The 25,644-nt window shown below is 33.8% G+C and overlaps 5 protein-coding genes across 6 annotated transcripts; 3 read left to right on the top strand and 2 right to left on the bottom strand.

Moving 5' to 3' along the window:
- Nucleotides 1-888: 888 nt before the first annotated feature.
- LOC129896118 (fumarylacetoacetase-like) lies at nucleotides 889-7,330 on the top strand. Its single transcript, XM_055971946.1, has 14 exons — nucleotides 889-1,193; nucleotides 2,353-2,431; nucleotides 2,902-2,960; nucleotides 3,046-3,170; nucleotides 3,329-3,403; nucleotides 3,914-3,989; nucleotides 4,101-4,200; nucleotides 4,278-4,337; nucleotides 4,472-4,542; nucleotides 4,630-4,692; nucleotides 5,266-5,330; nucleotides 5,780-5,876; nucleotides 6,008-6,133; nucleotides 7,028-7,330. The coding sequence occupies exons 1-14, from the start codon at nucleotides 990-992 to the stop codon at nucleotides 7,088-7,090; spliced, it is 1,263 nt and encodes a 420-aa protein (XP_055827921.1). The 5' UTR covers nucleotides 889-989; the 3' UTR covers nucleotides 7,091-7,330.
- A 1,909-nt stretch (nucleotides 7,331-9,239) lies between these two features.
- Nucleotides 9,240-11,684, top strand: LOC129896071 (uncharacterized). Its single transcript, XM_055971890.1, has 2 exons — nucleotides 9,240-9,603; nucleotides 11,074-11,684. Exons 1-2 carry the CDS (start codon nucleotides 9,321-9,323, stop codon nucleotides 11,388-11,390), a joined length of 600 nt encoding a protein of 199 aa, XP_055827865.1. The 5' UTR covers nucleotides 9,240-9,320; the 3' UTR covers nucleotides 11,391-11,684.
- A 7-nt stretch (nucleotides 11,685-11,691) lies between these two features.
- Nucleotides 11,692-15,118, bottom strand: LOC129896080 (acyl carrier protein 3, mitochondrial). 2 transcript variants are annotated; one of them, XM_055971901.1, is made up of 3 exons: nucleotides 14,976-15,118; nucleotides 12,610-12,826; nucleotides 11,692-12,149 (listed from the first exon to the last, which is right to left on the bottom strand). In XM_055971901.1, exons 2-3 carry the CDS (start codon nucleotides 12,817-12,819, stop codon nucleotides 11,958-11,960), a joined length of 402 nt encoding a protein of 133 aa, XP_055827876.1. In that variant the 5' UTR covers nucleotides 12,820-12,826; nucleotides 14,976-15,118; the 3' UTR covers nucleotides 11,692-11,957. The 2 variants fall into 2 exon arrangements, with proteins under 2 accessions (XP_055827876.1, XP_055827885.1); XM_055971910.1 differs by lacking the exon at nucleotides 14,976-15,118 and adding an exon at nucleotides 13,343-14,646.
- Nucleotides 15,119-18,066: 2,948 nt separating this feature from the next.
- On the top strand, nucleotides 18,067-22,544 carry LOC129896059 (mannan endo-1,4-beta-mannosidase 6-like). The gene is made up of 5 exons (XM_055971880.1): nucleotides 18,067-18,547; nucleotides 20,666-20,863; nucleotides 21,016-21,138; nucleotides 21,535-21,746; nucleotides 21,871-22,544. Exons 1-5 carry the CDS (start codon nucleotides 18,137-18,139, stop codon nucleotides 22,280-22,282), a joined length of 1,356 nt encoding a protein of 451 aa, XP_055827855.1. The 5' UTR covers nucleotides 18,067-18,136; the 3' UTR covers nucleotides 22,283-22,544.
- Nucleotides 22,545-23,039: 495 nt separating this feature from the next.
- Nucleotides 23,040-25,644, bottom strand: LOC129885799 (uncharacterized). The gene is made up of 4 exons (XM_055960228.1): nucleotides 25,592-25,644; nucleotides 24,374-24,477; nucleotides 24,160-24,236; nucleotides 23,040-23,328 (listed from the first exon to the last, which is right to left on the bottom strand). The coding sequence occupies exons 2-4, from the start codon at nucleotides 24,472-24,474 to the stop codon at nucleotides 23,189-23,191; spliced, it is 318 nt and encodes a 105-aa protein (XP_055816203.1). The 5' UTR covers nucleotides 24,475-24,477; nucleotides 25,592-25,644; the 3' UTR covers nucleotides 23,040-23,188.

Raw genomic sequence — 25,644 nt, 5'->3', positions numbered from 1 at the left:
TTATGGTATGATGAGCACCTCAAATTTGTGAAATTGCTATTTAGACCCCCATGGATTTTGGGGATTTTTTTTCCTTTTTTTCATTTGGTGTGCGTTACTCACATTGAAGTTTGATTAATCCAGATACATGTTGGGTAGGGAACAATCGAAGGCCGCTCCCTATCAAGGGTTCTTTTGTACCTAAGATTCGAAATTGTGAATTCAAGTTAATTTACATAAGTATTTTATCATAATATTCATATTAATTGATTTTTAATCTAAGTCTTGAGAAATGATTTGAGTAATAAGTAACTAATACTGGATATAAATTATGGAGATAAATATATATTTTTCTCTTGATATGCTAAAAGTAAAAAATAAAAAATAATCAAAGGACAAAATAATAGATAATATAAATTGCAAAAACAAAAACTACAGAAATTACTATTAGTATAAACGAATAACAAGACAACACAATGGTTCTACTAGCTCTGTGTCCTAATTCATATCCTTCACGACCTCTTATCTAAAATCAGAATAAACTAAAATTATGTCATATCTTATTTAATCTTTTCAATACTTTTTTAATTTAATTCTATGTTTTTTAAAATCATATCATAACCCACTTTTCACATCTCCACAATAAAATATTTAAATATCTCCTTTATTTTTTTTATATATTCAAACTATCTCAATCTCACTCGGCCCCAATCAAATTTCCTCATTTCAACACATACATCACATGCTTGTGAAAAGCGAGGAAAAAAATGAGGACTCCTCCTTTGAATGATGGTGACAACCACCATTGATCCTATCTACTACTTCTCAACTCGCAATCCTGACCGTCCAATTTAATAAATAATTCCTAAAAAATGTAAATAAATTCGGTACTCCATTTTCTCTCGTCATCTATAAATTCTCTTCTTAGCTTTCATCACCTTCACTTTCACTTCGACTCAGAACTACTCGAGCTCCAAAACGTCGTAGTTTTTCCCTCCTCCTCCATCGTCATGGTGCTGAAGTCGTTTGTTGAAGTTGAACCGGAATCTCACTTCCCTCTCGAGAACCTTCCGTACGGTGTATTCAAGCCTGAACCGGGTTCAATACCTCGACCGGGCGTCGCTATTGGAAACTACGTTTTGGACTTATCGGCTATTGCTTGCGCCAGTTTATTTGACGGTCCTTTACTCAGTAACTCCGATTGTTTCAATCAGGTCCGTTCGTGTTCTATTGTGCTCTCTTTGGTTCTACTTTTAGAAATTTTCCTATTGTTAAGTTTGTTTTAGGGTGGTTTCGTTGATTTTTGTGCTATATTTTGTCCTGTTGTTTGCACGGAAGTTTATAATTTTCCGACTGTTAAGTTCAGTTCTAGCTAATTTTCGTTGATTTTATGTGTTGCTTTTTGGTCCTGCATTGACAGTTAGTTCGTAGAAGGCGATTAATTTTATTTTGCATGTATTTACTGTGTTCGGAGTTATGGCACAGGTCTATTCGGTTTTCGTGTTCATTCAGTTCTGTTAATTTAATAAGTGTGATATTATGCTCTGTTTTGTTGTACGTTTAGAGTATTTCCTACTGTTTACTTCAGCTTTAAGGTGATCTTCTTTGATTTTTGTGGTCTAATTTGCCCTATTGTTTGGACGGAAGTGTATAATTCTCTGGCTGTTGAGTTCAGTTCTAGCTAATTTTAGTTGATTTATGAGCTCTTTTTTTTTATTACTTATTCTCAAGTGTCATGTCAGTCTTAGCTTTGTAGAAAGTGATATATATTTTGTTTTGCTTTTCTGTGGGTGTCAGTTCCGTTAGGTTCTCATTTTCATTCAGTTCTAAAGATTTAGTCAGTATCTATTGTGCTCTGTTTGGTTGTACATTTGACAATTTTCCTACTGTTACTTTATTTTTCTGCTCAGTGTTGCCTATTGTTTGGACGGAAGTGTATACTTTTCTGGCTATCAGGCTCATTTTAGCTAATTTTCGTTGATGTATCAGCTCTTTTTTTGTTATTTTCAAATGTTTGTCCCATCTTATTTTTGTAGAAAGTGATACATCTGGTTTTGATTTATTGTGACTTGTGAGTGTTGTACTCTGCAATGTGTAAGTATCCCTTACTTTTTCTCAAGTTATGTCTCCTAATGGGCCAAAAAAATGAAGGAAAAAAAATCTATTATATTGATGGCAATCCACTAATTGGATTTCATCAAATTAAATGTAAACCATTATTTCAAGTTGTAATAGGAAATTGCCTAACAATATAATTTTGATAAACCACCGAGCCTCGTGTAATTGACACACTGGGTGCTGTGGATATTCTCTGCTGATGACAAGGTTGAGAGACTGTGATAATCATAAGTAATTTATGGTATTCATTTGCAGCCTAACTTGAACAAGTTTGTTGGATTGGGACGACCTTCATGGAAGGAAGCTCGGGCGACATTGCAAAAGCTGTTATCAGGTATCCCCTGCATGCTTGGTTGGAGGTTAGATCATCAAATCATAAGAATAAACCCTCACACTCATTTGTTTCACGTAAGAAAACCTAGATTTGAACCAATAACTCAAACCACATTTTTTTCAGTTTCATTTTGGATTCATTTTCTATGTCACTTGGAAATATGTTATTAAAATCTAAAAGATGATAAATTTATTAAATTTAAAATTCTCCATCCAATCTATCCTGCAATTTCTGGTATTGGATTTCCTGTGGTCCATCTTTTTGGGGGCAACCTACCAGGTTTTGGAATCAGATCTTTGGGCGGGAAATTCATAAATTAATAAAATGAGGTACATAAGGAGGGTGACTTAATACCATAACCCTCCTCAAAAGACAAAATACTTAAAACCTAGTTTAATCCCATTGAGTTTGGTAGTGGAGGGGGTTTAATGAAAGTTGAAGCTGGATTGTTCTATTTTGTTCTTGTGCAGCCACAGAACCCACATTACGTGACAATGCTGATTTAAGACAGATAGCTCTTCTGCCTATGGTAAGACGTGTTCCCTTGGAATTTTCATGTGTGTTCGTGAACTCGTGTTGTCTTAATTCTCGTGTTGTGTGGGCCAATTCTTCAGAAAAAGGTGCAAATGCTTCTACCTGTTGCGATTGGAGACTACACAGACTTCTTTGCATCAATGCACCATGCCAAGAATTGTGGGACTCTTTTCCGTGGCCCTGAAAATCCTATCAACCCTAATTGGTATGCTGTCACCATAGCCACCTGTGAAAAGACAGGATATATTAGCTTTGACGATACATGCCAGCCCGTGCTGGGTGGGGATGGGGGGTTCAGAACTTACATATTTTCATGTTCATATACATATATGCTTGTTCGTGGACGCTGATCACCCTTTTCAGGTTCCATCTTCCTATTGCTTACCATGGGCGAGCATCGTCGATTGTCGTTTCTGGAACAGATATCATTAGACCCAGGTGATCTCAAAATTAGATTTTCTTGTCCTTTCTAGAAATCCTTATCAGTTTATTTGTGTGGGGAGGAGTGCTATGTTGTTTCTTAAGACATATTTGATGGGAATAGTGTTTGCATTAATCATTGAGGTGTTGGCGGATTTTTCGGCGGTAATCACTCCTTTGGTAGAAGGGTCCCAATGCGGTAGCACCTAAGTGAATCCACATGATTGATTGTTAACACGGCTTGCTCTGTGGCATTTCATGTTATTTCAAACTTCTAATTTTGCACCTGGTAGTGAAGCATTGCCATTGTTGTGCCAACACATGACATGGAGTGCTGCTTTTTTGCTAGATCAATTATGAAATTTGACACTTTGTTAAATTCCAAGTTTGCACTAATGGTGCATGTTATAGTCATATTGATAGCGTAAAAAGATTATGTGTGATCTGATTTATCCTACTATTTCATTCATTTCAAGTAACTTTTGGCATTTCTTTTCTTTTTAATTCTTCTTTAAATGTGTCTTCCAGAGGACAAGGTCATCCAACTGGTAATTCTGCGCCATATTTTGGACCTTCTAGAAAATTGGATTTTGAGTTGGAAATGGTAAGAATTTATGGCATGGAAGTGCTCTGTTTATTGCTGGTCCAACTTTCATCTTCCTTGCTGAGTTGCTTATTAGTTCCATTTTACACACTTTACTTGTTTTGCTTTAAGGCTGCCATAGTTGGGCCTGGTAATGAACTAGGAACAACGGTCAACGTCAATGAGGCTGCAAATCATATATTTGGACTTGTCTTGATGAATGATTGGAGTGGTATGCTCAAACCTATACTTGACTTTTTAAAGTTCTCGTGGAATGATTCTCTGCTGATAAGAGACTATTTTAAACAGCAAGAGATATCCAAGCATGGGAGTATGTGCCTCTTGGTCCTTTTCTTGGAAAGAGCTTTAGTAAGAATTCCAATTGATTTATTGCATGCATTTAACTGCTGCCGTCTTAAAATTGCCTTGGCATAATCTCTTTTTTCAAGTATTCTAGTAATATTGCCTTGAGATAATCTCTTCTTTTATTTTTGATCTTGCAGGCACAACCATATCTCCTTGGATTGTGACTTTAGATGCCTTAGAACCCTTTGCTTGTGAGGCCCCAAAGCAGGTAGCTTGACTTCTAGCTCTTAAATCCCTATGTTCATCGCCAGTGAAATTGATATTGAGCAGAACTTTTCTTTTATTTCAATTGCAGAACCCTTCTCCATTGACATATCTTGTAGAGAAGACATCAAGAAACTATGACATTTCCTTGGAGGTATCTTCTGCTCCATGCTTTCCATGATAGGATTTGATCTATCTAGCACTTAGTTGACAATGTTTTATTTTCAGGGGAAAGGTCAAAAAATGCCCCCAATGTTTGCGATTTTCTTAAATATACCCTATGTCGACCTATGGTGTCATAGACTTCCCCACAGCTAAAATCATATGCCCCTCACTAACAGACATAATTGGTTTGATTTGATTGACGCGGGGGAAGGCAAGTAGGGCTATATTGGATCTTTTCAACTGTTCGTGGGTATACTTGGACCATCACCCAAAAAAATTCCTACCAGGAAGTGGTGATGGAAGAAGAAGGGGTGGGGGTGGGTGGATGGCAATGGCAATTGCAATGACGGAGGGGTAGAGGGAGAAGGGGTAAATAGGTGTGAAATATATCTCCACCCTGTAAAGAAGGAATTTCTCCCACCTTATGTTGATTTACCAAGTAGAGGATGAAAGAACAAGAAACAATAGTATCTCCCTACCAGTGCTAATATCATTGTTTATTGTTGTACTTAATCAAATTTCATAGATCATCTGGGTAATGGTTGGACTTTCTTTGATCAAGGTTCTCATTAAGCCTTCTGGACAAGCTGATTCGTGTGTTGTGACAAGGAGCAACTTTAACCACTTGTAAGTATATTTTGCATTTGCCACTTACAATTTCACGGTTCTTAAGTTATCATTTTTTTCACCAGATTCATGATATCCAGTGCTGTTAAAGCCTTCGTCAAGATGCTGGCGTCAATTAGTTTGATGGTGAAGAATGAATATGATAGTTCATATAACAGCGCATTGAACTGTCTGCCCCTAATACTCCTCACTGTCCCTTGACCTTGCTGCCCCTCCTTTATTAGAAAAAAAGAAACAAGATAGAAAATACTGAATTCTTTCAAGAACATTTAGCAATTATCTTTTGAGGATTCTGGTTCTTCAAATGCTAAACAGTTCAGCGGTAATCAAGTGTAAAGGAGATTTTATCAAAAAATATTCATCAGAAAAAAACCCAAAGGAGATTTTACTTCATCAATTGTTATTTTTATTATACCATAGTAATGCTGAATGGCTTTCCCGTGATACAGATATTGGACAATTACTCAACAGCTAGCTCACCATACTATCAATGGCTGCAACCTAAGGCCTGGGGACCTGTTTGGAACTGGAACTATCAGTGGACCAGTAAGATTTACTATCAGCTGCATGATGCCTCTAGAGTTGCTCACTCTAATTCCTTGTCCTCTTGTTTTATTGGCTTATCAACATGCTGTTTTTACTGACGATATAATTCGTCCACTCATCTCTACTTCTAGGAACCAGAATCTTATGGATGTTTGCTTGAATTAACATGGAACGGACAAAAGCCTTTGTCTTTAGGTGGAACCACCCGTACATTCTTAGAAGATGGAGATGAAGTAACTTTCTGTGGTTATTGCCAGGTTTGTATCTGGATGTGCCTTTTTCTTTTCTTACCAGTTCCGCACTTAAACCTTGTTGGCCTTATTATTGTTATACACATTCATTATCAAGTGCTCTGGGAAGATAACATGTTAGAGATTTTCTATCCAGGGTCTAAATGAAACATTGATACTAGTTTTTCACCTAGTAGAGATTAAAGCAGAAAACTACCACATAAAGTGTCGGTTCTTTATTTGTGTATTTAATTTTTTTTTATTTGAAACAGCCTCCCTACCTTGTAGGGTAAGGTACACACTACCCTCTTCAGTACCCATTTGTGGGATTACACTGGGTATGTTGTTGTTAAAATGATTTTCAAAAATCTGCTTGGTGGAATTTGGTTTACTGTAATAGGATGATTACTTGCATTGTGTCATCATTCGTTGCTTTTGGGAAATTTGGTTGTCTAAGCTCTATTTCTCTGTAACCTATAATCTTTTCTCGTCTTTAGTATAAAATGCTTCTATTGAGTCGAGGGTCTTTCGGAAACAGCCGTTCTACCTTGGTAGGAGTAAGGTGTGCGTACACTTTACCCTCCCCAAACCCCACGTTCTGGGATTTCACTGGGTTGTTGTTGTTGTAGTATAAAATGCTATCTGAAAGAAGCTTGCAAAAGTTGTTGAACGATGAACATAACATGTACATCAAACAAATTTCTTGGTTAAAATATCCTATTGTTGCTTAACTGATTATCGATATGTCTGGTCACATTTCACATGAAAGAAATCAAAATTGACACCGTGACATTGCAAATCATTGGACCTTGTTTTTTGCATTCCTTCCCATATCAAAGCAGTGCATTTGTTGCTATCCTTAATATCTGATTTTCAGAAGATTGTTGGTCTGATACTAGTTGATTTTCGATGTATTATTAGGGCAATGGATACAAAGTTGGTTTCGGAAGATGCTCGGGGAAGATTGTCCCGTCTCCACAATGAATGTGAATGGCCACATTGTTCAGCCCATGAGCAATTTCGAATTGTATACAGCAATTCCAGGCTGCTTTGGTTACTGATCAAAATAAGTAGTAGAATCAGAAGAATTGAGCTACCGTCTTGGCTATTACTAGTGTAAGAGCGTTATGTATTATACATTATTTAACTGCAAACAAGAACCAATTTATGTTGAAATGTCGACCTTTTATAAAATGAAAATAGCCATTGTGATTTAAATGGGGAGACTATGGTATGCTGCTATAGATATGTTATTTGAAAATACATCAAAAAAACTTGGTTTATACACAGGCAGAAGATAGTTTTTCTTTTTTGGGATTTCCACTCTGTGTTTGATGTCCATATTGGGATTTCATAATTATGGCTTGAACTCAAGATTAGTTAAGGATTGCCACTCCACCGCATTTCGAAAAGCATTGTGCACATAGCAATGAAAGTTTGGAATTAACTACTGATGATATATGTTATGTACATATAGAATTATAAAGTTCAATTAATCATCTTGCAAAAGAGAGCTCTTTTGAGTCAAATTCTTAATTAATCACAATTAGTCTTAACGTGGTTATCAACTCGTGCATGCATATCGTCATACTTCACGTTTAGTTTAATATTCTGTATGCAATTTTAACTTTTGTGAAAGTAAAGAGATTGTTTTCGATAGACCTTCAACTCAAATAATACTGTGTGATGACCTGTAGTACTCTTAAAAGAGACCTGATGGGGAAAACATTATGTACATGGAGTATAGAACATGAACTCCTTTCATGTTTGACTTTTAAGTGATGCCATTATATAAATATTTTTAATACTGGGAATATATGAATAGAAGCTTAGATTTTTTTGGTTCGGTGGCCACTATTAATACACTCCCATTAAAATCGGATTTGTACGTCACAAGGCCCATTTGTGGGTGCGATGCTTTCAATCGGATTTTTTTAATTCTCAAGGATTCGAACTTGAGATCTCTGATTAAGGGTGAAGAATCTCAATCATTCTATCACAATCTATGTTGATAAAAGCCTAAGAAGTTGAATATTCTATGATGGCTCTCAAATTTATGGAATTTGTTCAACAATAAGTGGTCTCAATCTTAAAGATGTTTTATGATGCAAAGTAACCTGAAGTTTTTAATGGATTTATTTGGGTACATTTTAGTGTTCAAAATATGTAGATAAAGAATATAGTTGAGGTAGGCTTGACTCAAAAATTCTTTAGCAAGTAATATAAGATTTTGCTTTGCTTGCCTGCAAAGAGCTCAATATAGATATATAGTTGAAGACATATTAACACTTGGTGGGGCTTTTAAAGCTTCTACACCTTATTTTTTTATATTTTGAGAATAATAAAGAAATATATATATGTAAAAGTGATAGAATTAGGCTACCAACTTGATAGTTAACCTTCCAATATTTTCTTCAAACTTCAAACTTCATCTTGTCAAAATAATGATTTGATTATTTTACCCCTGCCTTATTATATGTCAACTACTATCATTTCTTAAAAGGTCTAAAATGCCCTTGCCTCTTTTCTATCTAATATTAGTTCAATATTATAATTTTTGATTTTTGGAATTAAGTTTATATTACTCCTATATTAATTTGCCAATGAAAGAAAATCGGAAAAACAAAAATAATTTGGATCGTGGAATTAAGGAAATAAATATTTATTAATAAATTTTATACATTAACAGCAAAGGAATCAATTTTAACCTTTTCTTTCCGCGCCTTGAAGACTCAATAACAATATTTGCCCCAATAAGCGATTAAATATATTGACTATATAAAATGTATTTATACTATCACTATATATAACTTAAATTGTAATAAAAATTGAAGCCTCAAAATATACTTTAACTTGATAAACATTAGCATGAAAAATAAAAAATATATTAATGAACAAAAAAAATTAATTGTCATGAGTTAATTTTAATAGAGCAATGCATTGAACCATCTTAATTAATTGTAATGCCTATATTAAAATTTCGGTTTCTTGTTTTGTTTAATTAAGGATGCCTCAAGGTTATAAATGTAATAACATTAATTGAATAGTTCATATGAACCATGCAATATTGCTTATATATTAAACTAAAGATATGGTAACGTTTCATTTTCTCTTCATTCCATCTTATAAATAAAAAAAATTATAAAATCTTTCTTTGATACAAAGTTTTATTTATTTATTTTTTTCATTTAACAACAACAACAACACAAAGATCATGGCTTTTTTCTTCATGAATAAAATTGTGAAGAAAAAAATGATGTTTGTGTTTTTTTTCTTTTCATTTTTTGTTCTTGAAACTTTGGGTATAGTGAGAGGAGTTTCTATAGTTGAATCAATTTCTTTGAGAGATGATATGATAAAAATGGCTGGTTATGGAGAAGAAAAGCTTTCCACTGTTTTTATTCATGGAAAAATTGTTTGTCATGATCATGATGATCATGGTTGTAACAATATTATCAAGGATGATAACTTTGAAGTTGATTCAAGACCTATCCAAGGTATGTTGCTCTTATTCGTCGTTAATTTGTCGCTAAAGAATTCTAAGAACACACTTTTTTGTTTGTTTGTTTTGGAGTTATTTGAGCTATATCTAAATTTTTTTGATAATCTGTCGTGCGCTAAATAATATTAACGATGGATTTTACTGTTTAGCTATCGAATTATTTTGTCTATCGAAAATAACCTTTCTATCCTCACAAGATAGGAGTAAGATTGCATACACACCATCCTCTTTCAGCCCTACTTATGAGATTTCACTGAATTTATTATTATTTTGTTGTTGTAGTTGTAGCTATTGAATTATTCCGTTGCTAATTTTTTTTTTATAGTTATGAACAAGTGTAAGAGATCGTTGTCTAATAATTAAAATAAACCTAAGTATGTCTTATAGCGTAGATCTTTAATTTTTAACAATTCGATATTTAGAAGTTAGAACCCATTGATCTGATTAATTAATTCAGATTTGTGCTACGTAAGGCTAATTAAAGGTTCTCTAACTATCAGGGTTTCTTCATTCCGTGGTTCGAACTCGGCAACATATTATATGTAAATGTTTGATGCCAAACTATATTTTTTTTTAATCAAAATCTGTTTGTACGCGGATTTTATTGTATTAGCTAGTTTATGTAGTTAAATTGCCAATGAATAATAAGATGAAATTAAACATCCTAAGATATAGGAAAGTTAATTTGTGTTGTTAAGACTAAGGTTAATTAATATAAACTCAGTTTAATGTTAAACCTGATCCTTAAATGGAAATTAGGATTCATTTAATTAAGAACCGTTTCTAATTCTTTTAAACAGTTACTATATGTGATAGATATTGCATTTATTGATTCAATGTATCAAAAAGAAAAGTTAAAGAAAACAGAAAAGAGAAAAAATATTTTTAATAACAAGTGGGGTTGAATATTAAATTTTGAAAAACTTATTGGACCTGTTTGCATATTAATAAAGATACGTTGATTCCATTAAAACACGCCACCAAATTTCTGTTCTACCAAAATGATAGTGTTATTGGAACCAAAAGCTGGTAAATTAACATAAAATAATAAGATTACTAAATTGTTTGCATTTTTTTAAAAAAATATGGGTCCAAAATTTAATATAGTAAAATCCGACTAATTTGGAATTGAGGTATAGTTGATTGATTGAAGTAATATTTACGCCCAAGTATCGAGTCACAATGCAACTTATATCGCAAAATTCAATAATTTTGACCTAAATCTTATATTTGTGTTTAAAAAAAGACAGTTCGGTACACAAAGTCCCTTTATGTGCGGTATTACTTTGCATTTCTGCAAGAGGTTGTTTCCACCGCTCAAACCCTTGACCTCATGATCACATGTCCACAACTTTACTAGTTATTTTCACATCTCGAACCCGTGATCACTGTCACAAGACAACAACTTTACCATTTACGTCAAGACTATCCTTCACTACTAATCTTACATGTGAACATATTTCAGGTGCATCAGTAGGTGTGTTCTGTGGATCACGTGGAAAAACAAGAAGATCATGGGCAAGAAACACTACAAATGAAGATGGAGATTTCCTTATTGATCTTCCTTCCCATCTTCATGCTATTCAAGACTTGGAAAAAACATGTCTTGTTAAAGTCTTCCATCTGCCAAGAAACACCATTTGTGAACATGCTTTTAGAGGAAAACACAAAGGGCTCGAGCTAATTTCTATCGGTGGAGGCATTCGTACTTACACGACACACAAGATTCATCTGACCCCTAAAGTTACACGAAGGTGTAGAAAGAAAGTTGTTGTCATGTGATTAGGAGACCAAAAATTCAGCATGTCCAATGACTCAAATCTGTTGGCGCTTTGATCAGTCACAAACATTGAGTTGTTGGATTAAGCTTGAAACATGACCTGCTAGTATTAGCCCACAATTTGTCGTTTGCTTTCTCCCACGACGAGTTTATGTGTGTGTGTGTGTGTGTGTGTGTGTGAGAGAGAGAGAGAGAGAGAGAAAGAGAGAGAGATGTAAATATAAATTTCTTGTATCAAATGATGTGTAACAGGCCCATGTATTTCCACTGAGAATATGAGTAGCCTTTCATAGTCATACCAGATGCACAAAATTTCAACATATTAAAGTAACAGCATAAATTGTATTTACTGCAGAATCAATAACTAAAATCTGGGGTGCGTAAATGTAGCAATCATTCACACAGATTAACAAAAACTAAAAGACGAGCTAGAAGAAGTTGAGGACGATGTAATCCTGGGATTCAACAACTTATCAGACAAAAAAACTATCCAGGAGAAATGTTCCAAAAGAAACCTTGTCTATTCCGATGACATGATATCTTCTCCTCGGGATAACTAATAAGTTACTTTATGAACTCTCCCGAGCTTTCTTCTCAGCTCCAGAAATGATATACTGAGCAACATCGGCACAACATTTAAGCTTGTCTGCCTCTTCATCAGGTATTTCAATCGAGAATTCTTGTTCAAAAGCCATGACAAGTTCCACTCTATCTAAGCTGTCTAGGCTCAAGTCCTTCTGGAAATCAGCACTCTCAGTAACCTATAAAAAGATTTAGGATTCAGTTGTAATATCTACTACTTGACTCATCTTTCGCCACCAATGTGTTAAATTGATATAGACCACCAGCAGAGGCAAATTGAGAATTTAAACTCCAAGTGGTTCAACCTTTAAGGTTCTTATCATTGAATCTATTACTCCCTCTGTTTCAATTTGTTTGTCTGGTTTTGACTTGGCACGGAGTTTTAAGAAAGTAGAGAATGTCTACATGCCATATGGAAAGTAGAAATAAAAGAGTTGCCAAAAAAGGAAAGATTCTTTTTTAAACGGACTAAAAGAAAAAGTAAGAATGTCTATATGCTATTTTTCTTGCAGTTTAGTAATCTTTACACACAAACTTATGCTCCACATCGAAACTAGGTTGAGATGATCGTGAACCCAGCAAAGTACGGATAAGAAAACTTGAAAAGAACTCAAATAATGAAAAATAGATGAATTGTACCTTGGTTGCATCAATCTTGTCAAATTTCTTCACCAGGTTAAGCACCTGTTCCTTTATCTGATCCTGATTGGTGGCACCAGAATTGCTACAGGTGCGTATTTGCAAATTGAGTATATTTAATGCACTCTGGCCTTTAGCTTGAGATAATACTACTTGCAATGGGACCCTAACCCGCACATACTTCAGAATAGATGATCTAAAGCTTTGCATTTTGAACCTACAATAAGTTGTCAACGAATTAGCATGTGCAAAAACAGTTTAAGGAGGTAGAAGATGCAAACGAAACAAGGTAAAGTAATGTAAAAGGACCTAAAGAAGAGGCATAAATGTACTTATAGCAAGATAAGGCATTTTCCCCCACATCATGTATTAGGAGATTCACCAAGATAAGTTGGTCAAGTGAATGGAGAATCTGCTAAATCTTAATAGCCATTACACATTGTATCCTTCAATTATAAGTGAAATAGTAGATGCTGTAATTTTATGACATGCAAAACTGTCAGCAAGTTCGCTTAACAGGTACGTACTTCATCGAATCAAATTTCTGAAGATGAGAAGCAACCTAATTAGCGCCCTTGATAAATGGCCAGTAACTTACATGTCGTACTCCAATTTATATTATAGCGAGCATGCTTATTTTCCACAGCCAATGCTCACATGTCTACTGTATTCTAATATTTAACTTGCCTATGCTCCACAAATATATGATCTATCATATGAGCAAAAGTCTTACTACTTTTTTCGAACTTGAATGCCTTAAGAGATTTTTCCTCTGCCATCAGCCCTGAAAATATAATTCTCTTACTTGCTCCAGGAAATGATGTCGTTCTTGCCTTCAGTGGTGAAAACAATGTGTACTATTATACGGGCTCACAGGAACCAGTAGCTTCTTTCACAGACCCTATATATGTATTAAGGATTCCACTAATTATCTATAAATAATTGACTGTGAACCTAGTTATTATTGTATATTTACTTGACGTTGTTGTAGGAACCCATAAAATTCAAATCATAGATCCGCCTTTGCTTGTGTTACACACGACAACGAATGATCCTAACCCCTTAATATTACCCATTAAACTAATTTCAAGCTTGCCTATGAATCAGATGAAAAATTCAGAACTACTGAAGCTTATTGCCTAAAAGAAAAGCAGCATAATACCAAGGAAAACAAGTGAAGGGTATCTATCAGATTATATATCAACAGCCAAACTCCGATTTTAAAAGGGTAACAAAATCGCCTAGTGATGCTTCCAAAATCCATATAAAAGAACCGACATCAAAATGACAACTTTCTATATTTAGAAACAATTTAACTTTAAATGATAAGCATACAAATGTCTATGAGTTGTTATATTGCATAAGTTTTAAAAGTGTTTCGTTCTTAAACTCCATGCACAGTCAAACACCGACACATAAAATGGCCAAATGGGAATGGAGGGAGCATCAAAAATCAAAGAACCAAATCCAAAATTTCATAACACCCATTAGCAGAAAAACTTAAAATGTTAACTTTATAACACCCATTATAGACCAAAGCACCAAACTCGATTTTTTTTTTTTTGAATAGCCCCACTAAATATTACTACTTTTTTTTTTAATCAAGGTTGGTTTTCATTGACCCACTAAAGATTAAAACTTGAAGTACTGATTCACACAAATGCCTATGAATTGTTTTGGAGCATAAAATTTTAATAGTCTTATCTTTCTTAAACTCCGTGCACACTCAAACTCCATCACATAAAAAGGGAACAAAGGAAGCATTAAAAATCAAAGAACCAAATCCAAAATAATAACTTTCATAACAACCATTGAAAAAAACTCAAAAATGTTAACTTTATAACACCCATTATACACCAAAGCAACAACAACAAAAACAACACCCATTGTAAACCCACAATTGGGGTTTGAGGAAGGTAAAGTATACCCAAATCTTATCTATCTTGGTGGGTAAAGAAACTATTTCTGATAGACCCCTCAGTTCAAGGAAAAACATATCAAACCACAAATACTATAGAAAACAAAACAAACCATTCCGAAGAAAAAACAAAATAAAAATGGAACAACAACTACAACACATTAGTGTGACAATCGAATTACAAGAGATACTAGATATTAACAGCAATCGAAGGACAAGAAACTATAGGCAAAATACTACGACTACTAGTATGAAAGGATAAACGAGACAATACTAAACCAAAGCACCAAACACGAAATTTTTATTTCAACAACACCCATTAAAGATTACAACTTGAAGTAATCATTAATCTTATTCTTTAACTTGTTAGGCAGAATGATAAACGATACATAGATAGATATGGAGACTACTAAGAAACAAAATAGCTGAGAAATAGCAAAAAACTTACCAATTTTACTTTTTCTTCTGAGAGTTTTGATTCTTTATGAACTGTTTGCTTAAGATTACTATCTGTTTGATATATTGCCTCAAAGAACTGAAATTTGAAGTGATGGATTTGGGCCTGGATAGTGAAAACATGGGTCTCGGGTATACAACTTGGGCCACATGGTACATAGTTGGGCTATCACCGAATATAGTTATATTTTTTCTTTTTTGTATATTAATATATAACATATGATTTATATAATCGATAATGACTCTAAGCATAATTATAATTTCGAAGGATATTATATCAAAATTGTGCGATCATAAACTTTAATATATATTATGTTATTTGTGTATAGAAATTAAATTCCTATTCGAATTATAACCGTAATTAAACAACTTTTTTTTTTCAAGTAACGACACCGATACGAAATACCCGCCGAAAAGTGATATCAACACTAATAAATAATTCTAAAATTAGTTGCCATTTTGCTATCTTTGCTTCTTTGTCTCTTAGCTATGAAGATGCGGCTATGGGCGGAGTTAGGGTATCCCAAGTAGTTCTTCTTAACTTTTTCTTTTGTCAAAATGTTTATATTTTATATATACAAAAATAATAATATATTCATGTGAAATCTTCTGAAAATAGATAAAATGTATACACATATTTTATTTTTATTTTGTGGAGTAAAGAAGTTAATTTTTATAAATCCTCGATTCAAAAAGCAAAGTTATTAGCAAGTATTGCAAGAAGAAAAAAAATTACAAAAAAGAATTTGGCTTCGTTATGCCGTAAATCAATAAAAAATATATTTTGATACGGAGCATAATAAAGCAACAAATAACAAAAAAATATTGAAAAAAATGAAACTATGTGATTGTTGAATAATACTAATAATAAATATAAAATGATATGAAGATATAAAAGGTGTTGAATCTCTTGACCTCTTCGTGTATTTACTGTGTTATATTTTGAATTTTCTTAGTGATAATCTTAGCTTTGCCGCTGAGATTATCCAATATTTTTTATCAAAGATGAAGTCATCTGAAGTTTATGAATTTTGAACTATGCCAAACTTATAACTCATTTTAATTACTAGATTCATAATTAAATATCTATACACATTTGATAAATTATTAATACAATACAAACTCTAAGCAAAAGCAATTGAGTTTATCCGAACCCACAAGTAATACTCTACCTCCGACCTATTTGTTACAATTTTAATTTTTTGAGTGTAACATTTTATTGTTGTTTTAAATTTCTGTCGATAATAAATTTCGAGTCAAGAAAATAATAATTAAAATAAAAAGATATTGTAATAATCGTAATATTTAATTTAAAATATAATGATTGTTATAACCTCTATCATATTCCTCTAATTCTTTCAGTAATAATATAATTTGAATTAAGAGTTTGAATAGCTTGGTCTTGAATCTCCTATTGAATTTGACTGAATTTGGTTACCAAGAATGATAAATTTAAACTCCATGCTACAAACAATGATCTTGAGCTCAAACGCTCTTTAAATCTTGATTTACACAGAGAAAATTAGTGATTTTTGATTTATGAGCTCTCTTTTGCATTTTGTTATCATTTTTGGTCCCCTTTATAAGTTGTGAGAACCTCATTTATAGTTATAAGGATTGATGTAGTACGTTGTATGATTTGTTCGGACGATTTAAATTGCTAAATCACATTCATCTAGTGACAAGCTCCAGTTTAGTTGGCCAAATCATGTCATCTACACACTTGACATAATTTCATTTTCTCATTTATTTGGCAAAGATTGCCATATTATTTGATACATGACATGATTTTATTAGGATTTTTTTTTAAAAAAAATATTTTACTTGAATTGTCATATCATTTGACACCTGACATTAGTCTGAACATTAAGATGGACAAATAACTATGTGGATCTTGCGATAATAAAATGGAATCATCATGTATAGTCCAGGTTAATTAATGGATTAACTCAATAAAATTAAATTTTAGATATAATTAATCAATTCAATTATATTATACCAATTATACTATACCGCTTATTTATTCGAACTAATATATCTTAAATTTAATTTAGTCTATATTTCTTGTAAATTTAAATTCAAAAACACTAGATATATGATTTAATGTTGTAAAATGATCTAATCAAAGCTGCTAGCAAATTTAGACACAAAGTGTGTTGTGTAGGTGGAAGGAAAATGAGGTTAAGGTAAACACATCTGTATACCAAAGTCTGAATAAGACACTAAATTTACCACACGTTTCATACAATTTGTAATCTTCTCTATTTTGGAAAAAATTGCCAAATTTCATTACATAAGATTATATTAAGTGACAAAAATAAATAAGAGAGGAAAAAAAAGGATCTAAATCTCTTTTCACATACCAAAGGGATTTTTTTTATACATAATAAATAAGTTTTTACCAGACCCACGTTGTGGAATTTCACTGGATAGTTATATAATAAATAAGTTTTTACCATAAATAAAAGATAATAGATCAAAATTATTGAGATTTGTCAAATCTATAAGTGAAGATGTATCTCTTTCCACGTATCATCTTTTTAATTCGAGATTTCGATTTCGAACATTCAGAGATGAAATCGTCTATAGTAGAAAAAACTTAATTACTAAAATTGAACTTTCTAACGTGAATTCAAATTAATTGAGCCTCAAACACCAAATAAGAAATTAAAAAGAACAAAAAAAAGACTACTTTCTCCTCATGAAAAAAAAGAAGAGAAATTTTCATAAATACCAATAGTTTGATGCATAATTATCAAACATAACAATACTTTGTATAATTATCAAACGTAATAATAGTTTCTAAAATTTATATTAACGATAGAACAATTCGCATTGTATAGGGATATAACAATTCATTTTTAAAATTCATTGTGTATCAGTGATACAATAATTCATTCTGTATTAGTGATACAAAATTATCACCAATGACACATCAATTCACTCTATATCCTCTATATCATTAATATAAAACAAATAGATATGTCACTAATACAAAACGAATTTGTAAAAACTCTCGATATGTTTGATAAATATAGTGTATAAGTTTGGTTCGAAAAGAAAATTACTCCAAAATTTAAGACGGTGGGTGATTAAAATAAAGCCCCTTTATAACTAACATTTCACGCTAAACAAACCAACAAATTTTCCCAAATGGACACACAATGGAGAGACAAAAAACTGTATCCAGCCTTAGGCATTTTCACAATTCTGTTTCTTTTGTACTTGAACTTCAATGACAACCTTAATTTCTCCTTCCCACAAATCTTTATAAGACAACCCCAAATGGGTTTTGTTGGAGTTAATCAAACTAGATTTTTCATCAAGAATGAAAACAAAAAGACTCAAGCTTTAACATTTGAAGAATTGTACATTAATGGGTGGAATTCTTATTGGTTAATGGAGGAAAGTATTTGGGTATCTTCAAGATTTAGGGTTTCTCAGATGTTGAAAAGAGGAGCTGAAATGGGCTTGAGTGTTTGTAGGACTTGGGCTTTTAGTGATGGTGGTGGACCTAATGATCTTCAGCTACTTCCTGGAGTTTTCAATGAAAGAGTCTTTAAGGTGGTATTTTAATTTACTTTCTATTTCAAGATTGCTAATTTTTTCTATTATTTGGGGTTTTGTTTGATTTTTTGTAGCATTGTTGAGCTGAGGTTCTATCGAAAACAACCTCTCTGCCTCCGAGGTAGGGGTAAGGCGTCCGTGTACTTTATTATACTGAGTATGCTGTCGTTTTTTGTAGCACTTGTTAGGATTATTGAAGTACTTATAGACTTTGTGTTGCTCGGACTCTTCAAAAATGGTGTTTGAACTCGTGTTGGATACTCCAAAATGTACTTATTTTTAGAGGATCCGACACACACCCATCAACAATTTCAAAGAGTCTGAGCAACATAACTTGCTCTGTTTCAATTTAATTGTCTGGTTTTGACTTGACACAGGATTTAAGAAAGTAAAGAAAGAGTTTTGAATTTTGTCTTAGACTAAAGATATATAGAAGGTACTAAAATATTCTTTAATCTTTCGGTCTTAAACATAACAGGTGGAAAGTTAGAATTAAAGAGTTGCCGAAAAAAAGGAAAGAAGCATTCTTTTTTAAATGGACTAAAAAGGAAAGTAAGACAAACAAATTGAAACAGAGGGAGTAGAAACTTATTGAACACTTTGAGAAGTTGTTTCTTTTCAAAAAAATTGAGAATCACTTGCAAGTTTCTAATTTCACTCTGGTTTCACTTTGTTATAGTGTTTTAGGGTGGGATGTTGATTTGTTTTTCTTGAAATAGAGATGATTTTATTTGTTAAAAGAAGTTTAGTGAAAATAAAAGGTAAAGTTTGAATCTTTGTATAAGTTAGGCATATTTAACTTATATATTATGCTCTACAGTTGGTACAACAACAACAACCCAGTGAAATCCCACATCGTGGGGTCTGGGGAGGGTAAAGTGTAAGCAGACCTGACTCCTACCAATGTAGGACGACTGTTTCCGAAAGATCCTCGGCTCAATAGAAGCATAGAAAAAAAGGTCAGACAAGAATATTAAAAGTAGGAAAATAGATAACGGAAGCGTTCCAAACAATAGTATAATCAAAGCACCAAAAAAAACAGTAGATATCGTTAGATAATAACATAAATACCATAAATAACATAAGATGCTCTACAGTTGGTAGTATAACTTAATTTGTATGATAAGTGAATAATCAACTAGTAACCAAGGTTGTGGCTTGGTGGCCAATGAAGTGGGATGAAAATCACGGGAGAGCAGAGAATTTGCAAAAATGTTAGGTGAATTTTTCCGTCTACCAAAACCGTGGTGGACTGAATAACTCGCTACCAGTTTCAAGGTACCCATAGAATAGTCGAGGTGCATACAAGCTGCCCCGAACACAACCATAAAACAAGAATAATCCACCAACTTATATGTACCAACTTCTATTTGGTGAGGGGTTGGGGCTGGTGGAGTAATAGGTTTGGAACTTTGAATATTCAGTTAAAAATCTAAAAGCTAGCAAGGCTTCATTACGGATAGACTTGCTTTAGGTCATATCGTTGGCATATTATGAAATTGTAATCTAAACAGAAAAGGCTAATTGGTGCAAAAGTACTTTGAAAGGACTAAATTTTTTGGTGTTTAACATATGAACATCAGCTAACAATTACTAGAATCACTTCTGATAGTTTAAATTTGCTACATCTAGCAATACAAATGGCTAGCATATCGTATCCTGCAATACAAAATTTACTAGGATATCAGCATTCGTGAGTACTGAGTACTTACTGCTATACTGCAGATCCAAGCAATTTAGTTTTTTCTGGGTAGTGGATTGTGCCTGATGGCTGAAGATACAAATTTTATTAAGTATTTGTTCAAAATTCATTATATTCAATCCTTATTATATAATTGATCTAACCCCATAAGAACTCTGCAGAAAGTAGCAACAGACTAGTAGACCACCAGTAGAGAAAAACAGATATTAAAGTGAGCATATGCATTTCCTATCGATTATCTTGCCGATGTATCTGTAAGCATATGTTCACACAAGTCTGTTCATCTTACTAGACTATTACAAATTATTGTTCAGGGCCTTTCTTCGTAATGCAACTTTATGCCACGTGGTATTTATAAAATTCCACCTTTTTTTCCGCATTTTGATATAATCTTATCATCCTATCAATTTCAGGGATTGGATTTTGTCATTGTTGAGGCAAGGAAGCATAACATTCGGTTAATCCTCAGTCTTGTAAACAATTTAAAAGCTTATGGTGGCACTGCTCAATATATGAGGTGGGCACAAGAAGCAGGTACCAACACGTCTTCATCAAGAGATGCATTCTTTACCAATCCAACAGTCAAAGCATACTACAAGTCTTTTGTCAAGGTATGTTCAAATTAACCAAAATTATGACATTTGACAATGTTAATTAGATACACTTTGAAGAAGCTTTTCCCGTTAAGAAATTTCTTTCTATTTACGTTCATGCGATGAACTATAAGCACATTATAAATTTTTTTCCTCGTTGCACATGACAGGCTATTGTGACAAGAAAAAACTCTATAAGTGGAGTTAAATATTCAGAAGAACCAGCCATATTTGCGTGGGAACTCATAAATGAGCCTCGTTGTGAATCCAGTTCATCAGCTGCTGCTCTCCAGGTTAGTTTTTCGAATTATACTGCTTTGCTAGTGAGATTTGGCCTCTGAATGACACTAGAAGAATGGCGATTTTGAAGCAAGGAAAATAAAGCATCTGGCAGAGATTACTTCTGACTTTGTTTGTGCAATTAGTTTACATATCAGTAGTTCTGGGATAGTACATAAAGCAGTTTTACTCATCACTTTGCATCTATGGTCAAACCTCTCTATAATCGCGTTGTTTGTCCGGACATATTTTTTGGCTATTATAACGAAATGTTGTTATAAAGAACATATAACATAACATAAAAAAAATCGAATCTAAAGAAAACTTGGCCGTAATAGTGAAATGTTGTTGAAGAGAGGTCTGATTGTAGTACCTTCTTTCTTTAGCTTCAATGGTAATTTCGTGAACAGGCGTGGATAGCAGAGATGGCTGAATTTGTCAAAAGTTTGGATAAGAAGCATCTTGTGACTGTTGGACTCGAGGGCTTTTATGGTGTGGAAAAAACTGGAAACATTGGATTGAACCCAGGGAAATGGGCTTCATCACTTGGAGTGGATTTCATTGAGAACTCGGCTAATGAAAACATCGATTTTACTTCTGTTCATGCTTACCCCCACAGTTGGTTAGTCAAGCAGAGTAAATTTATTCCAAATCAGATACATTTTTTTATTAGCATATGTAGAAGTTTAAGCTCAATGTGTTCATCACTGCCTTTCTCGATTCTGTTAAAAGATGTTTTCTTGCAGGATTAAAGGTATAAATTCAGACACGAGAGTAGATTTTCTATCTCGTTGGGTTGACTCTCACATTAGTGAAGCTGAAAAGATCCTTAAGAAGCCCGTTCTTTTCACAGAAGTTGGTTTTCCTTCTAGTATACAGAAGAATGGATTACACGACATGAATATTTTTCTGAAGATAGTTTATGACAAGATTTACGAGTCAGCAAAGAAGAGGAAAGCTGGTGCAGGAGCCTTAGTTTGGCAGCTATTGGTGGAAGGGATGGAACGATATGGTGACCAGTTCTCGTTTATTGCCTGGAAGCATCCCTCTACCTATAAATTGATGGTAGAACAATCCTGCAGACTAAATATATCTACTCAAGGCCTCTCACACAAAAAACTCAATCACAAGAATCCTTGTTTGGCTAATGCATCTTAAATATGAATGTTTTTTTACTCATTCATCTTCCTCAAGGAGACGGACATGATTGTAATGATTTGATGTTCTGATGTAGCTCGAGGGTATGTAAGAAGCGTTAGCTGGATGAGTGCAAGAACCAGATTTTCCCCTTATTATAGGTGTGAATTCAAAATTCTGTTGGTGTATATTTATAATCTGAGTTGTACATATATACTACAATAGCAATAGCAATGTGAGTGGTTTGTTCATTTTCAATGAAATAATCAGATATTGACCAGAATCTTGTGGTTTGTTTTCTTGGTTTAGCAGTATTATTAAAAACTACTCCAGTGGAAAATAATTATGCATCAATCCCATATTGAAAAGATGCAAAGTTAATAGAGAGGTGAAAGCAAATCCAAGAGAGATATCGACTGGTTGGCCTCATTTCATTTGCATGGTTTCTATGGCTGCAGTTCATAAAGTGCAAGCTAAGACAATATGAGAGAGAGACAATAAAAAGGAAGTACGAATAGACAACTTTCACGCCTAGCTAAGCTTATAAAACATCCATGATACATTTGCTACTCACAACAAACTGCATAGGCTTGGGTTAGTAATCCATAGGCTTGGGTTAGTAATCCATCCCAACCAACGTAAAGGACAGCCCGGTGCATTAAGACGTGCAGATCAATGTTTGTGCACAACCCAATGTACACTCTTTATATATGAAAACCTACTAGACAAAATTTGCACTGCCATTGTCATGGAGATCACCCAATTGGAAGATGACAAGTGTACAACTAAAACATAAGCATTATAGCTAACAATCTGATATAACATATATATGACCTATGGGGAAAAATGGTTGTGTAAAAACAACTTTTGTGCAAATAAGGTTACAAAATTTCACTTGGATAGAAGGTTATATAAACTTTCTGTCAATCATTTCTTGATATCCATAGAACTCAGACCTTCTTCAGTTTTGAACTTTAAAATAGCCTTCTCAAATGTGTCTCTAACGTTCTCGCAGATAAGCATTAGATCCTGGGATGAATCATTCAATACCTTCCTCGCTGGATCTCCTACAATAGAAGCCAGATATACCAAAACTCAAATAGAGGTCCACAACATTTCACAGAAATAGAAGTGTATAAACATATGGAAGCATTAAGAAGACAATTGCGAATTGCTATTTCCAGACAGTCGTATCAGTACATAGGTTATGCATGCTGTAGCAATCTCTAACAAAACAATTTACTACATGGACCAGATCAAATAAAGCTGGAAGCAAAAGGGGAATACTTAATGGGAAGGGCACAATATTCCTCCAACATAACCAACTGGTCCTGACAAGAATCAATAATGCTCGGACTCTCCAAAATATTGCCGCGCCCATGTCAAATCCTCCAAAAATGCATAACTTTTGGAGGATCCGAGACACACCCAACATAGACAAGAATATCCCGAAACAGTCACCCTCTAGTGGAATGGGCTTTTAGGATTGTTCTGAAGGTTCTAGAAAGGTAAAAGGAGCTCCAATTTCCTAAAGGTCCAACTTTTCAAGGAATGTTTGGTCAGTTATGTTCATTGGAACAAAAAAGAAACAGAAAATAAGGTATCTTCTTTACTGAAAAATCTGAATAATAAATAAATAAGAGGACTACAATGTTCGTGTCATACTAGTTGGGAAAAAAATATAGATAGAGGAGGGATCTCACAAGTAGGCATCAAGTATCAATCATGTTACATCCGTATGGAAACAGGATGCCAGTTTGAACATTAGATAAGAATAAGTTTACAAAAGAACAGAAAATCTGCTCCACGAATCACCCCTACATTGCTATTGCAAAAGATCATTTATAAGTTAGAGAAATCGTTGATAAAGATAAGTTGGTGAAAGTTTTTAGCTTTACCAGTAGTCTGAACTCTTATGTTCACTCGAGCATCGGAGGGATGTGGAATGCTGTATCCACAAAATGTTACTCTTGGACTGCAAGAAAGTGGATACAGAGTTAATCATAATCCTAAGATTGTTGCACAAGACACTGTTTAATAAAGCAGTCACTGAAAGTACTAGCAGTGATTACTGCATAATGAGATAAAGAAAGGAAGAAGTGAACTACTAACTCTTGATTTAGAGTGAATCTGACAGCATTTGCCAACGTATGGTCCTCATCTGTAAACGAGAACGTTGCTTTAGATTGATCTTCAAGTGAACCATGTTCCATTGACTGTTAACAGAAATGAGGTCATTTGAAAATAGTTAACAAATCTTCCGAACTCCATATATTGAATAAGAAAACAGTCAAATCAGGAAGGACCTTAACAATATGGTCCAATGTTTTAAACGACCAAAGGATAAACAACTATAAATGTTCAACTAGTCAAAGGCTATATTGCTCGGACTTCCCAAAAACTGTTGTCTCACACGTGTCGGATCCTTGAAAAATGCACTACGTTTGGAGGATGCGGGACACACCAGACAACATTTTTGAAAAGTCTGAGCAAAACAAGTCAGAGACACTGCTTCTCTAAAAAGTATTCCAAATCTTGAAATTCAAGGAGCATTAACTTTATCACACACTCCAAAAATAAAAAGGAGCATTCTTTTTATATTAGAAGACTACTGAAGCACCTTAGGTATATAAAATAGTGAAATTAAAAGCTGAATTTCATCATGATCAACGCTAAGGCTAATCCAACATTGTGTAACATTGGACTCAACAACTAGTCCAGAATTTATCCGAGCCATACAACATTGTCGAGATGTTTTATCCCAGAGGAAACAAGTCAACAAAGTCAACAGTATTACAAAGAAGGTGCTCTTATTGGTGGAGCTTTGGACTCAACAACTAGTTTGTAGTATATTCGAGTCATACAACATTGCCGAGATGTTTTATCCCGCAGGAAACAAGTCAACAGTATCACACGGAATGTGTTCTTATTGTGGAGCATTGGACTCAACAGCTAGTCCAAAGTTTATTCGAGTCATACAACATTGTCGAGATGTTTTTTCTCGGAGTATTACAAGGAAGCTACTCTTATTGGTGAAGTTTTGGACTCAATAACTAGTTCATATTTTATTGGAGTCTTACAACATTTTGGATTTTTATCCTGGAAGGAATAAATCAACAGTATTAGTGTTGAACTAGTGAACATTCTAGCAAAAGATATCAGCAATTCAGCCCGAATAAAAAGCGGCAATCCGGTGCACTAAAGCTTCTGCTACGTGCAGCGTACGGAGAAAAGTCCGAACACAAAGATCTATTATATGCGGCCAGCAACTTTAACAGTTACACCAACCTCCCTTCAAGAAATCAAGAAAAACACTACAAGTTCATATACCTTGAGCTTCAAGACGGCGATGGCGCAGAGCAGCAGCTATAGGCCTCCACGTG

This window comes from Solanum dulcamara, chromosome 1 (genome assembly GCF_947179165.1).
Source record: "Solanum dulcamara chromosome 1, daSolDulc1.2, whole genome shotgun sequence".
Taxonomy (NCBI): Eukaryota; Viridiplantae; Streptophyta; class Magnoliopsida; order Solanales; family Solanaceae; genus Solanum; species Solanum dulcamara.
This window is presented reverse-complemented; position numbering and strand designations above follow the sequence as displayed.

What these genes read in the sequence shown, in the direction of transcription:
- LOC129896071 (XM_055971890.1), top strand. Translation starts at nt 9,321, where the DNA reads ATGGCTTTTTTCTTCATGAATAAAATTGTGAAGAAAAAAATGATGTTT. An exon ending in TGATTCAAGACCTATCCAAG is followed by an intron (nt 9,604 to 11,073) that starts GTATGTTGCTCT and finishes AACATATTTCAG; the next exon opens with GTGCATCAGTAGGTGTGTTC.
- LOC129885799 (XM_055960228.1), bottom strand. Translation starts at nt 24,474, where the DNA reads ATGGAACATGGTTCACTTGAAGATCAATCTAAAGCAACGTTCTCGTTT. An exon ending in AGATTCACTCTAAATCAAGA is followed by an intron (nt 24,237 to 24,373) that starts GTTAGTAGTTCA and finishes ACTTTCTTGCAG; the next exon opens with TCCAAGAGTAACATTTTGTG. An exon ending in CATAAGAGTTCAGACTACTG is followed by an intron (nt 23,329 to 24,159) that starts GTAAAGCTAAAA and finishes CTTCTATTGTAG; the next exon opens with GAGATCCAGCGAGGAAGGTA.
- LOC129896059 (XM_055971880.1), top strand. Translation starts at nt 18,137, where the DNA reads ATGGACACACAATGGAGAGACAAAAAACTGTATCCAGCCTTAGGCATT. An exon ending in TCAATGAAAGAGTCTTTAAG is followed by an intron (nt 18,548 to 20,665) that starts GTGGTATTTTAA and finishes TATCAATTTCAG; the next exon opens with GGATTGGATTTTGTCATTGT. An exon ending in CATGCTTACCCCCACAGTTG is followed by an intron (nt 21,747 to 21,870) that starts GTTAGTCAAGCA and finishes GTTTTCTTGCAG; the next exon opens with GATTAAAGGTATAAATTCAG.
- LOC129896080 (XM_055971901.1), bottom strand. Translation starts at nt 12,819, where the DNA reads ATGCAAAGCTTTAGATCATCTATTCTGAAGTATGTGCGGGTTAGGGTC. An exon ending in ACAAGATTGATGCAACCAAG is followed by an intron (nt 12,150 to 12,609) that starts GTACAATTCATC and finishes ATCTTTTTATAG; the next exon opens with GTTACTGAGAGTGCTGATTT.
- LOC129896118 (XM_055971946.1), top strand. Translation starts at nt 990, where the DNA reads ATGGTGCTGAAGTCGTTTGTTGAAGTTGAACCGGAATCTCACTTCCCT. An exon ending in ATTGCAAAAGCTGTTATCAG is followed by an intron (nt 2,432 to 2,901) that starts GTATCCCCTGCA and finishes GTTCTTGTGCAG; the next exon opens with CCACAGAACCCACATTACGT. An exon ending in ACAGATATCATTAGACCCAG is followed by an intron (nt 3,404 to 3,913) that starts GTGATCTCAAAA and finishes TGTGTCTTCCAG; the next exon opens with AGGACAAGGTCATCCAACTG.